Source organism: Typopeltis vanoorti, chromosome 11, assembly GCF_054136105.1.
Source record: "Typopeltis vanoorti isolate ZY-2024b chromosome 11, IOZ_Tvanoo_1.0, whole genome shotgun sequence".
Taxonomy (NCBI): domain Eukaryota; kingdom Metazoa; phylum Arthropoda; class Arachnida; order Uropygi; family Thelyphonidae; genus Typopeltis; species Typopeltis vanoorti.
The window spans coordinates 19,352,108-19,366,445 of record NC_143559.1 but is presented as its reverse complement, the minus strand read 5'-3'; the positions used below and the strand labels follow the sequence as shown (position 1 = coordinate 19,366,445).

Genomic DNA, 14,338 nt, shown 5'->3' with positions numbered 1-14,338 from the left:
ACTACTCTACTGTCCCCTAACTAAATCCTGGTTCTCCAAAAGATTTGCCAAAGGTGAACAAATGAAAAATCAAGCATACCACAACTAGCTCAGGTGAAGAACTCCATCTTCCATCTTCCTTGAGTGCTTATACTCAAGTCCAAAATAGATGCAAGAAAATTATAAATAAAAGAAAACTTTCAAAACAGAGTTTGAAAGATCAAAAAGCAGGAAACTTGCAGCTTATTCAAATGGCAGCAAGCCTTTGGTCTCTTGCCAAAGTAATTACCCAGATCACTATATTACATCATCACCCATAGAAACAGCCAATCTCTTGGCATCACACTTTGTCTCCAATGCATACATAACTGACAATGGTAAATGTCCCCCCAACCATTTCAAATGCCAAATATATAATGCTTCCTATATTCTTTTGCCAGAAAGAGATCCAAAAAATATTGTCTAAATTAGACCCACAAAAAAAAAAAAAAGTCTCCTGGTCCTGATGGCATTCCTCCAATTGTCCTGAAAGTTTGTGCACAAGAACTGACTCCTATCCTATGTCATCTGTATATACTCTCTTACTCCACTGGTATCTATACCACAGTCTGGAAATTGACCTATATTCAATGGTGAGCTATAAGGGGCTCGCGTGAGTCCTTATAGCTCACGCGAGCAAAAAAATCTTTTTTTTTTTAAACATATTAAGCGACAAACTCAAACAGTACAAAACCTAACAAAAATTAGTCTATTCGGTAGTGTATAGATTATTTGGAATGACTGTTTCAACTCCTCTATAACGAATGCACCCAAGTTTGAAAAAAAAAGAAGTGCATGCGCTATCTTTACCCTTCTCCCTTCTGGTAGCCAATCGTATGGTAAAACCAGTAGCCAATCAAATGTTTTATAAAAGATTATAAAAGATTTCATTCTTATTATATTTTGACAGTTAAAATGTTTTTCTTATGTTAGATAAATTAACACAGTTGATTGTGTGCAAATATTTCATGTTTAGATCATGAAATATTTGTTTAAAATTGATAGCCTTTAGAGGTTGATTGTCCTCTCATACTTTTTGATTGGAATTTGTACACAAGCTGTATTAATAAAAGTTTTTGTGTGAAATGCGACTTTTTTTTTCCTTTTTTTTTTGCTCGACGATGCGAGCTCTTTGTTAAAATTTCCATAGCTCACCACTGCCTAAATTCAACCCATTCCCAAGAAGGGTGACAAATCACTTCCATCTAACTACCACCCTATCTCTCTCATCTCGGTCCTATCTACAGTAATGAAGAAAATTATCAATTCCCAGGGTTCCACATCCTACACTACCTTGAGGGCACTTAGCTAATAAACGACCACCAGTATGGATTCCATCACTGCCAATCAACAACAGACCTACTCACATATATCACCCATCTATGGAGAAATGCCATGGAGAAGTTGAATCCCAAGTGGTTGCATTTGATATCCCCAAAGCTTCTGACCGGGTCTGGCACAAAGGCTTACTAACCAAACCCATCATTTAGTCCATCTCAGGATTTCTGCAGTTGGATTGCCAACTTTCTGTCTAGATGCACACTGTGTGTGATGGTGGATGGTTCCTTATCCTCTCACCATTCAACTAATGCCAGAGTTCCACAAGGTTCTGTTCTCTCACCAACCCTCTTCCTTCGATATATCAATGTCCTACTTCAGCTGATCTCCAACCCAATATACAATTTTTCAAATGACTGCACATTGCACTCCTCCCTTTCATTTGATAAACATTACTCTACACAAATCACCTCAACCTACAGAACATCAACCACCACTGTCCTCAATTATGTTCTCCATAATATTCTCCAATGGGGTTTAGATAACCTTGTCAATTTCAATGCTAGTAAAAACGGTTCTATCTTATTTCTCACAAAAATGAACCATTTTCTCCCAGTATTATTTTTTGACAAATTTCCAGACAAGATGAGATTTCTTTTCTTGGAACATCAAGCGTCTCCTGGCATAAAGACATCACAACTTGCATCCTCATCCTATAAAAGACTAGGATTTCTTTTTTGCTCAATACATTACTTCATCTCTAAACAGCTGTTAACCTTATATAAATCAGAAATCTGCCTAGGTGTTAATTACTGCTCTCACATTTGGAATAGGGCCCCAGAAGAACTCTCTCAAAATAACTGACTCAATACAGAGGAGAACAATTATATTGATTAATGACCCATCTCTTACCAACTCCCTCCTCCCACTTTTGCACAGACATTTGGTTTCTGCAATTTGTGTATTCTACAAATATTTCCATGGCAAATGTTCATCTAAAATAGCATTAATAATTCCTCCCACTTAGTACTAAGCCCACTGAAACATGTGCAGCTGCCACCTGATATCCCTTCACAGTACACCTTGAAACTCACATTACAAGTTTTCTTTTCCTCCTTTTTCATTCTTGCTACTACTGTATTGTGGAACAGTCTTCCTCCTAATGTGTTTCCTAAGAATACAATTCTCTACTGCCTCAAAAAATTCCTTCATTTCTTCCTTGGAAGAACCTTCTGTGGAACTAAGCACAAACAGTCTCACTATCCAGTTCTTCATCATGATATTTGCCCACATCGCTCTACCTGATATTGGCTGCCAGCTACTCGCTCTTCTCCTTGATTTTCATTAGGTTATATTCATGACTGAATATAACCTTTTGTATTTGTCACTAAGAAATATCTTACCTGTTTTTGTCTTCTTTGTTTCAAAATGGAATAAATATAATTTCTAAGAGATAATTATCTGAGATAATGTGTAACAGGAGGACCATAATGTTTGAGAGTGCTGGATCTGGTCACAGCATAACAGATCTTAGCAATTACCAATTTAGCCTTATTGCCTTCATTTGGGGAAGGCAATCATGAGGTCTTAAATCAAGGAGATTGCAACACATTTGCAATTTTCTGTTAAGAAGGAGAATATGTGAAATTGCATAGCAGATAATTATGACAAACTGAGGCATCAGCTTAGAGCAAAGAATAAGAATTTGAAAGGAGAGATGTTAGCAGTGCATGGAAAATGGTCAAAGAGCTTTTGAAGAAACTCAGGATAATAAAAATCAGGTAGGAATTAGATAAATGATATTATTAAGCAGAAATTGCAGTAGAAGAAAACATTGTGGAGAAAATACAAAATAAAAGATGATCAGCAATCCTGTGAGAAGTACAATTCACAGGCAAAAAACGATGAAAGTATGGTAAGGAAGGTCATAACTAATTATGAGAGGAAATCTCCGATACTGCATTACTGAGTGATTATTTTTCAAGTGTGTGTGATCCAGTCAATGCTATTCCAGTGCCAGATGTGACACTGAATGATGGAAGGTAGATGAACTGGAGGCGATTCCAATATTGTAGACCCTTAATGTGAACACAGTCATGGAATCAGATGGCACATTAGCCAGTGTACGATGAGAATGTAATAGGGAATTAGCATCTTTCCTTCGACAAACCATGCAGTACTCTGTCCAAGTCCAAGCTAAAAGATCATCTACAACAAGCACACTAAACATTGATTTTCATACTATCCTTCAATGGGGCAAGGACAACCTTGTCATGTTCAATGCCACCAAAACACAGTCTTTAAATTAAAAATGCCAAGAAATTATATTGTTGTTTAATCGTTTATCCAAGTATAAGCAAACAAAGTTTGCAGGTGAATAACTTCACAAATGGGCAACTCGTATATAGAGGCTAATGATGTCGCATCACTCCTTAGTATCCCATAACGCAAAGCACACATCCTTACAGACATGTATAATGCTAAGCATTATGAGAAGGAATACTACCCAGACCAGTGTCGACCTTTATTGAGGTCTCATCAGTGGGAGCCAGACCAAGAAGTGATACCAAGGCTAAACTAATGTAGAAGTCATATTTCCATATACAAGTAGCCAAAAGGTGTCACAACTTATTACTAAAATACTCTGAATTAGAGATAGATGTTGAGAGTTTTTCCAATTGGTTATACTGTAAATTAAATAAGCAAGAAATTATATTCTTGGTTTAATCTTTATTACTTTATCCAAGTGTAAGCAAACAAAGTTTGCGTGTGAAGTAACTTCACAACAGGGCAACTCATATGCTAATTACTTCACATCACTTGCCTTCGTATCCTATAATGCAAAGCACATATCCATACAGACATGTATAATGCTATACATTATAAGATGGGTCACTGCCTAGACTGGTGTCGACCTTTACTGAGGTCTCATCAGAGGGAGCCAAGCTGAAAGTGATACCAAGATTGAAGTAATGCAGAAGTTATATTTCCATATACAAGTAGCCAAAAGGTGTTACATCTTTTGAGTACTTGTATCTTTAATTTAGGCATCTTTAATTTATAGTATAACCAAGTGGAAAAACTTTCAAAAAACACAGTTTTGACTTTTCTGTCACAAAAGAGACAGAAACCTACCTATACCCTCGATAGCACAGAAATCACCTGACAAGATCAGATTTCTCTGGTTGGACTGACATTTAATATCACATCAAACGTCTCTTCAGCATCCAAGAAACTAGGCATTCTATTTCATTAAAAAGGATATTTTAGTCCCAACCAATTCCCAACTATATTTTTATTATTTGTCACCTCCAGAGAGTCCAGAGACTCATCGAGGGAGGGCATCTACTCTACAGCTCTGCTTCCACCACTCACAATCTACCAATTGACTGCAACTACACCAACACCATCTACCACCGACCGCCACAACTAGTATTTCCATAGATAATCACAAACATCCATGCCCATGGCAGGATTTGAACCTGCAGCCTCTTGACTGGATAGCAGACACGCTAATCACTCAGCCAGCCAGGCTGGGCAAACAATTAGTGCCCCAGGTGAGGACTGCCCAAGGACCAAATCTGCCCATGCCTAGAATACTGCCCACATATTTGGGGTGGTGCACCTAAAACATCCATTAATATCCTTGATGCTGTCCAGAGGCAAGCTATTAGGCTCATTGATGATCCCTCTCTTAAACATTCACTTCAACCTCTATCTCACAGATGGAGTGTTTTCACAGTGCACCTATTCTACAGGTACTTCCATAGTTACTGCTCCAGTGAATTGGCAACTATCATTCCTTCTCTTTCAGTTGCACCCATTAATATAAGCAATTTCCTGGCATCGCTTTACTGTGCAGCTGCAAATGCCAAACCTGCTTCTGCTTTTTTTTTTTTTTTTTTTATTCTGTTCACCTCTGTCCTCTGGAACAGTCTTTCTCATAAAGTATTCCCAAACAATTACAACTTGCAGCTCTTCAAAAAAAAAAAAAAAAAAAAAAAAAAAAAAAAAAAAAAATCAATAAACTTCTATCTCAGTCCTCATCTGCATCATGTATAGGATCAATATATACATACAGTAAAACCCCGAAGTTATGTGGTAGGTGGGACCAACGAAAAGCGCGTAAGTCGAATTCGTGTAACTCGGGGTATAATTTTGCATGTAATTTATATATACAAACATTCAATTGGGACCAAAGGTTTACAAAAACACCTATATTTTTTAAGAAATATAATCATAATTGTAGTTTTTCATACATAAAAAAAAGAAAGTTATTTCGATGTCGATGGTTTCATAAAATCTAATAGATTTGTCTGACGGCATAATGTCTTTTTCTTGTCACACAAAATTTCTTCATAGCAAGCTAATGATTTTTTAATTCCTTGCCTTGTGGCTACAATTCGTTCCTCGTTAGAACTTTTTTCATCCAAAATCTGTAAACCTTTCTTTTATGATTGTTCTTACTGTGGATTCCTGTAGATACTTCTTTGCTAGCTCACAAATTTTCATTTCACCTTGAAATCCTTAATAATGTTGAGTTTTGTTTCCAAAGTCAATGTTTTTCTTTTCTTGCTAGCTGTAGAAGAATCGGACTTGCTTCTTTTGGATGACATTATTATTTTTTATGTGATAAAATTTTTATCAAGAACATAACATTAAACAATTGCAAGGTTTGTAGACTAGAAAAATCGTGTATGAATGGAGACCATGCGAAACACATCAGTGCTTGTTCACAGCATGTGCGACACTGGCGAATGCGGCCGGCACCTGAAAGATATGACTAGTGGTGAGGCGTGAAGCGGGACGGGAATACGTACATATAAGAAACCACGTAACTCTGGATTCGCGTAAGTCGGAGTAGTGTAAGTCAGGGTATGACTGTATATTAAAAATCTCTTCTGACAATGCTGTTTAATTTGAGCTTCAGTTCTGGAAAAGATGCAAGAAAGAGTGTAAAAAAAGGGCAAAATAGTTCCACTGCATACAGAATGTTCCAAGACAGAAGTTGCAAATTATAGGCAAATCAGTAACTCATGAGTGGTGGTTAAGGTATTGGTGAAATCAGTAAAAGAGAATCCAGGACTGAGTGGACAGGAAGATGATACTTTATAGGGACAACTTGGTTTGGTGAAGGATGGATCTTGGCTGCTTATTTTTTATTATGAAGTGATAATTGAGCTGGATAAAAAAAAAAAGGCTTTTCAGTGATAATGTCAGTATTTGTGCAAGTAATAGACAGGGTTCCACATAAAAATCTGTTGAATAAATTGAAGCAAATGGGGATGGATATGAAGCTGATGATTCAGATAAGAGTGGTTGATGGACAGATATCAAAAAATGGTGGTATATGGGGGGAGGGGGGGGACTGAGTCCAGGAGAAGGTATCAGTATTTGTATTTAAATACTGATACCAGTAATTATATATCAGTAATTAAAGAAGGTATCTTTAATTTATACATCTGTAATATAGGAAATGATTTATGGGGAAATATTCAGTTCTTTACAGATGATGCAAAGCTGGGAAGAGAGCAATAGTCAATGAAGTTAACTTAAACAGAATAGCCAAAGATGAATGGCTGTCCAGTTTAATGTTGCCAAGTTGAAGGTCATGCACTTTGGGATGAACAGATCATAAGCTGTGTATTATACTGAAGGGAACTTAACTGCAGAAAGTGATGGAGTACCAGAGATTTGAGGAGTATTGTGAAAACAGAATTAAAGTTTAGAGCACATATTGCAAAGCTGCTCTATACAGCACATCAGATTACATGACTGTTGAAGAACATGTTGACAAGCACTGATAAAGAGGTTATTATTCCCCTTTATAAAGATTTAATAAGGTCACATCTGGACTATTGTGCACAGATCTAGTCCCCTAGATTCCACTAGGATGAAGAGGTAATGGAGAGGATCCAGAGATTCCATAGATCTCCTGACCAAGACTTCAGGAGGTCTATGGAATACTCCTTATAAGAATAAACTGAAGGTCAGTGAGCTTCAAATTCTAGCTGATGGGCAAATAAGACAGGACATGACAGAAATGACATTAAAGACTTTTTTTTTCAGTACTTTACAAGGGGATTATCCCTGCAAATTGTATAAGAGTGTGGGTGGAAAGTGTTAGGACTAGATTTTTTGCTTGGAGGATGGTGAATGAGTTGTCAGAAGTGTTGTGAGTGCTTCATCAGTGAATGAGTTAAAGGAGAGTTAAAGTACTTCGTGAACAATGGTAAGAGTGAGTCTCTCACAATGAGTCTTTGACTCCATGAAGATACCTGAGAAATAATAATAATAAATTTTAACATGGACAATAAATGGACAGTATGTGCCCAATATGCTAACAATGTATAAATTTAATGGAATACCATGACAATAATGAGAAATGGTGACTCTCAGAGTGGAACTGTCATAATGAATCATGTAGCTCTATGGAGAATGAGAAAGAAATAATGATAATGTTTAAATATACGTGATGAAATTCAGGCCATATATTGATGAATATTAATTATCTTTTTAAACTGTTTCTGTTGAAAGGTTAATTTTAAAATGCTTATAATCCATTTCCCTCTGAGTATTACTCAAATGAAATAAGGTGGTCGATATACAGTAACAAAATAAAACTTTTGGAAGTATACAGAAATATAAGCATTATTACTTTGAAAGCATGAGCTTATTTCTAGATTTAAAAATTAATTAAATTCATCATCATCATCATCAAATTCCTGCTATGTATCCTCAAGGGGTGTACAGGATATGACAGTACTACATGAAAAATTTACATCATTATTAATTTCCTATCTACAATTTTCCCCCAAATCAGTCTGTTACTTGTCAAGACGCCAACATTATCAGATCTTATATTTCTATCGTCTAAGGCACTTTGGACCGTATCAGTCCACCTATATCTTGGTCTTCCTCTGGGTTGTTTTCCTGCCAACCTGGCAGAGAACATTCGTTTTGCTAATCTTTCCTCGCCCATTCTGTTTAAGTGACCATACCACCTGAGATTAGCTCTGCTAACGCATTCCTGGATGCTGACAATGTCAAGTTCTTTCCTAATATTCTCGTTTTTAATATGATAATGCCATTGATGGCATCTGTTCACGTCTATAATCTTTCTCAGGACTCTCATATCTGTGGTCTCTAGTCTTTGGTCAAGTGTTTTACTTCTGACAAAGCTCTCAGATCAATAAGTTAAAATTGGTTTGAACACTGTCTTGTATACAGCTAATTTAGTGTTCCGACTAATTTCTCTCTTATTCCATATGAAATTATTCAATTGACTTCCCACCATACCAGCTTTGCTGATTCTGTTGTGTATTTCTATATTTAATTTACCACCTTCAGTAAAAATCATGCCTAAATAGCTGAAATGTTTTACTTGTTCCACAGGTTCTCCATTCACAACACAGTTGACATTTTCAATGATTCTGCCTATTTTCATCATCTTTGTCTTTTTATTGCTGACCTTCATACCATATCTATTACAACAGCTAAATTTAGTCAGAGAATCTTGCAGACTTGTAGCAGATTTATTTAGAAGTATAACATCATCCGCATAAAGCAAAGAGCTGACATTAACATCTCCAATTTTGATATCATGTTTAATACCACTTTCCTTCATAATGTGATCCATATAGATAATGAATAACAGAGGGGATAATGTACATCCTTGTTTCACACCAGATTTAACATTAAACCATCTTCCTGTACTTCCTTCAATTCTAACTGCTGACTTACAACTCAAATAAGGACTAAGAATTGCTTGATATAATGCCCCATTGACACCATATGACTGCAGCGTATTGAATAGCTTCTCTCTTGGCACATTGTCATATGCCTTTTAAAAATCGACAAAACTTAAATAGAGATCTTTGTTATATTCCCATGCTTTCTCGACTATTTGTCGTAAAGTGAAGATCTGATCCTGACAGCCTCTATTTGGCCTGAATCTAGCTTGTTCTTCACCAAGCTTTTCTTCCACAATTCTTTTCAACCGTTTCTCAAGTATACTTGCATAGATCTTGCCAGGAACACTCAGTAGGGAAATACCTCTGTAATTCTCACATTCAGTTTTATTTCCCTTTTTATATATGGGTACTATGAGAACTCTACTCCAATCATCGGGAATTTGTCCCTCTGTCCAGGCCTTCTGAACTATGCAGTGCAGCCACTGTAAGACTCTCACACCACCATACTTCAGCATTTCTGGTCGAATATCATCTACTCCTGCTGCCTTTCCACATTTCAAACCTTTGATGGCTTTTTCTACTTCAAGTATGGATATGTATTCCTGACTGCATGCCTGGTCAGTGTTTTTTATCACTGTGCTGTCATCACTGCTTGTTTCATTTAGCAGTTTTTCAAAGTAATTACTCCATACTTCAAGGATATCTTTTTTTCCCATTTTTATGTCACCTTTATCATCTCTAACTCCTTTTACAGCACACTTTCCTCCATTCCTAAGCTTCTTCAACAACCTCCAGAATATTTTGCCACCTTCTTGATATTTATTTTCTATATTCTTGCCAAAGTCCTCCCATGACTTTTGTTTAGCTAGTTTTACACAGTGTTTAGCATTCTTGCATTTGTCTCTATATTCTCTAAGAGCAAAAGCTGACTTATTTGACAGGAACTTTTGATATGCTTTCTTCTTTTCCTTCATTGCCTCTTTAACTTCCTGTGTCCACCAGGGAGTTCTGATTTTTTTATACTTGCAGACAATCTCACCACATGCCTCTCTGGCAGAATCAATCAATGTTTTCTTCAGAGTTTGCCACTGAATCTCCAAGGTTTGATTCCTGTTCTCAAACTCTTTCATTTTCTTTTCAATAATCTTTCTATATTTTAGTCTACAGTTCACATCTGAGAGCTGCTCAACTTTTATTTGCTTTAAAACTTTCTTACATGTTATTCTTTTCAATATGAAATTCAACCTTATCTTGCTCAAGACTAGATAGTGATCACTTCCAATTTCAAATCCTCTGTACACTCTGGTGTCCTGCACCAGGGAGAAAACATCACTATCAACAATAACATAGTCAATGAGACTTTTCTTATTCCTAGCCTCTTCTCTCCATGTGAATTTGTGCACATTTTTATGTTGGAACATGGTGTTAGTAATAACCAGTCCATGTCCTGAGCAGAAATCCAACAGATATTTGCCATTATTATTAGCTTTGCTCTTTTCTCCAAATTTTCCCAAAATATTTTTGTATGTCTCATAATCATTTCCTACTCCACTATTTAGATCCGCAACAAGGACCAACTTTTCATTTTTCATTATGTCAGTGGCTTTTTCTAAAGCATCAAAAAATTCCTCCACTTCTACCTTAGTAGAACCTTCTGTGGGACCATAATCACAAATAAGTCTCATTGTCCAGTTCCCCATTCTCATATTTGCCCACATTACTCTACTTGAGACTGACTGCCATTCAAGAAGATTAGCCTCATATTTTGCATTGAATACTATGGCTACTCCTTCTTTTCCTTGATTGTCATTGCCTGAATATAACATTTTGTATTTATTGCTCAGAAAGATCTCACCAGTTTTTGTCTTTTTTGTTTCAGTCACCTCTATTATGTCGATCTGGTACTTATCTAGTTCCTCAGCTAGCTCCATTTCTTTGCCATTCAGGCTTCTTACGTTGATAGTACTGATCTTTAACTCTGGTGATGTTGAGTTGGGGGTTTGTTTTCAGATTTGTTCCAGTAGCTGACTTTTCGCTGTTCACCCTGGTTCCCTGGCGAAAACAACGGGGGCCTTGTTTAACCGGGCGATGCCCCAGCCGGCATGAAATTTTGTCATGTTGTACCATCGTTTTTAATTTTGGTTTAACCAATAAGAATACAATTTTGTCGGCTAAATCCCAAATTGCCAGCCCATCCTCGTTTGTTCAGTATCCAAGTAGATACCCAACAGGGTGCAGCACGAGAAGGTGAGGATTGGACATTAGGTCAGAAGCCCTGGTCGGTTCTCTGCATTCCTTTAAAGGCTATGTGGAGGTCTCCTCTCAGTTATACAGCTTTGACCCTTAAGCACCCCGAAATTAATTAAATTAATATGTTTAATTTCCATTAATTTAACATTAAATACCTGCATTAATGGAACTAAATTTAAACAAAAATAAGAAAGAATCAGTCAATTGTTATTTTGTAAGGTATACAGAAATAATTAATTTAGCAATGTTTCAGTGAATAAACAAATTAGAAAAAAAATAAAAAATATTAAGCTAACAAAAACTTTCAACATATGTACACTGCCTGAAAAGAAGTCAATAGACAGCATTGTATGAGGAACAAATAGCCATGGTGTAGTAGGATCATACCATCGCACTGAGTTGGGGTTACACACTCTGGTAAGAGACATTCACCAGGCATCCACCATACCTGTCGATCTTCTCGGCAGAGGGTGTACCATGATTTGTCGCTCCATAACAAAGCTTTCCAATCTTCCGCATCCCACTGTACATGCTTTTTTGCTCCACTGAAGATGATGCTGCATGCCAGTTCAGGTAATGTGGGGCATGCATGTTGTAGTCCTACCATGGAAATCCATGTTGTGAGCCTTGGTTCTGAATGTTTTTTGTGCAGATTTGTGTTCCAGTCAATTCCCAGAACTCTGCATTCAATGTGTCATCTAAAGAATGGTGGTTTTTACATATTATCCTTCATTGCCCCCTACAGTGAAATTGGTGAGTGTGTAAGTCATCTGCTGCAGGTGGCACTTGCAGTCGACTCCCTGTGCTTCCATCTCAATACGGTATCACTGATTGTTGACCCAGGATGGCACAATTTGTCAATAATTCACCAAACAGATAGGCCTGCAACATGGTATCCTAACAGAATGCCTCTTTCAAATTTCATCAGTTCCCTTCTCGCAGCCATTTTGCCCACACACAGTTGCACTGACTTGAGAGCATCATAAGCATCATATTCCTCCAATTTATACTGGCTACAAACATGTGACTTGTTACATGGCATGATGCACTTTGCCCATGGGGTGACTGTTGAATTCTTTCCAAGCAGTGTATTTTGGGGAGGGGAAAAAAAAAAAACTACCTTAGCATTTGCAGTATCAAATATGGTTTCTGCAAGTAATACATCAACACCACCATCCAATAATCCAAGAATCTGTTCAACATATGCTTCTACAAGTTCATCAAAGGCTGGAAAAATTACATATCAAGCTAAACTATCCCGTTTAAAGTCAGTCTGAATAATAAACTAAAAATAAAGATAATAAAAGCTGTATAAAAATTTTATAAAAATAAAGAGTAATCTCTTGATTAGCCATTCATGCAATGTCTGGATAGCTTACCCATGTCTGGAGGAAAAACCTTTTGAAGAAGATCATGAAGAAGTGATGAAAAGGGGCCATCCCTGGAAGTTATGAAAGGAAGCTGTGAGCAAGAGGGTGAGGAGTGGTTTCTTTGCATGGAGGGTGGTTGAACCATGGAATGCATTGCCTGATAGAGTGGTGAGAGCGAGAACAGTCAATTGAGTTTAAGGAGTGGTATGATAGACTTTGTGTTTCCTAGGAGGGACCTCCCGAGATGAGTCTTGATAGACTTTGTGTTTCCTAGGAAGGATCTCCCACGATGAGTCTTTTGACTCCATGGAGGCCTGAATAATAATAATAAACCAGAAGGTCCTTTGCATCTTTTTTGTGGATGCAAGATATTCTCCAACTTCCAACCTAGCAAAATCTCTCTCAATCTGGTAGCTCTACACAGAAAAAACAGAATCATATGTGAATAGCTTATATTTTAGTGAAAGCATAAAAGGTTTTTAAAAACAGATTCTCAGACATGTTCAGCCTGTTCACTAATGTTTCTAGGGATGACATATTGAATCTTCTTCAAAATATTTTTCCTTCAGACATGGTTAGGCTATTCGTTCATTGCATGAAAAACACATTCTGTTCATTAAATTCCATGATAAATATTGGGAACACACAACAGACACAAGAACTTATTGTGGGTTACCCCTGCTACCAATCCTAGCAAACCTATTTGTGAAAAATTTCAAGAAAAAGATACTGAAAATTATTATGAGAAACCAAAACCTTTGCTATGTTACATTAATGATATATTTGTTGTTTGGTCAAGAACAACTGAAGAATTAGAGCAATGTAAAGATTATCTGAACAGCTTGCAGCCAAACAAAATTCAATCTAGAATTTGAGGATCACATCTATCTTGAAATATCTGAAGGAGGAGGATAAACTTTTTAAGATAAACTTTTTGTATACAGAAAACCAACTACAACTAGAAGATTACTATATGTTGCTTCACACCACTATCCATTACAAAAGATAAAAACATCAAGAAAGCGCTACATCATTTCCAGTACTACAGAAAAAAAGAATGAAAAACTTCATTAATTAGTTCTCATTTCTAAACATGCAGTCTCTTTACCAGAAATCCAATGGACATTTTGCTAAACCACAGAAATATTAGACTTCAATCAGTCAATTAGTTTGCTAGTCAAATAACAAAGAATGATTAACTGAAGGTGCAGTCACATGGTAATGCACCTTCAGTTAACCACACCCTTATCTCTTGAATGACCAGTATAATTGCAGAGTTGTGAATGATTGGAATGCCTTGCCTGAGAGTGTGGTGTCTGCAAGGAGTTTGAGTGTGTTTAAGACACGATATGATGAGATGTGTGTGTGATAAAAAGACCTCTCAGATGAGTCTTTGACTCCATGAGGTCTTGGGGTAGTAGAAATAATAATAGTAATAATAATAATAATAATTACCATGTACTGACCATTCAAGAAACTGATCCATTTAAGGTTCACTTAACTGAAAGTTTGGTTATTTGAATGTCAGATAATAGAAAGAACACTGTATACAAAAGAATTAATTGCAAAACATTTGCAATTAATTCATGTAGCTATTTCTAGCACATGAAATGTCTCAGTTTTACAAATTTATTAATATAAATTACTTAACAGGAATCTCATTTCAAAAATTTTTGCAGAATTTTTTGATAAAATGAAATTTTTTTTCTATATTTTAGATAACCATCA

At 36.5% G+C, this 14,338-nt stretch overlaps 1 protein-coding gene across 3 annotated transcripts in view; it reads right to left on the bottom strand.

Moving 5' to 3' along the window:
* LOC150101351 (methionine synthase-like) overlaps window positions 1–14,338 on the bottom strand; it is an 815,136-nt gene that overhangs the window by 639,358 nt on the left and 161,440 nt on the right. For all 3 annotated transcript variants that reach the window (XM_090400909.1, XM_090400910.1, XM_090400911.1), the window contains exon 8: window positions 12,361–12,467. In XM_090400909.1, coding sequence (XP_090257035.1) covers window positions 12,361–12,467 — 107 coding nt within the window. The remainder of the gene's footprint in view (window positions 1–12,360; window positions 12,468–14,338) is intronic.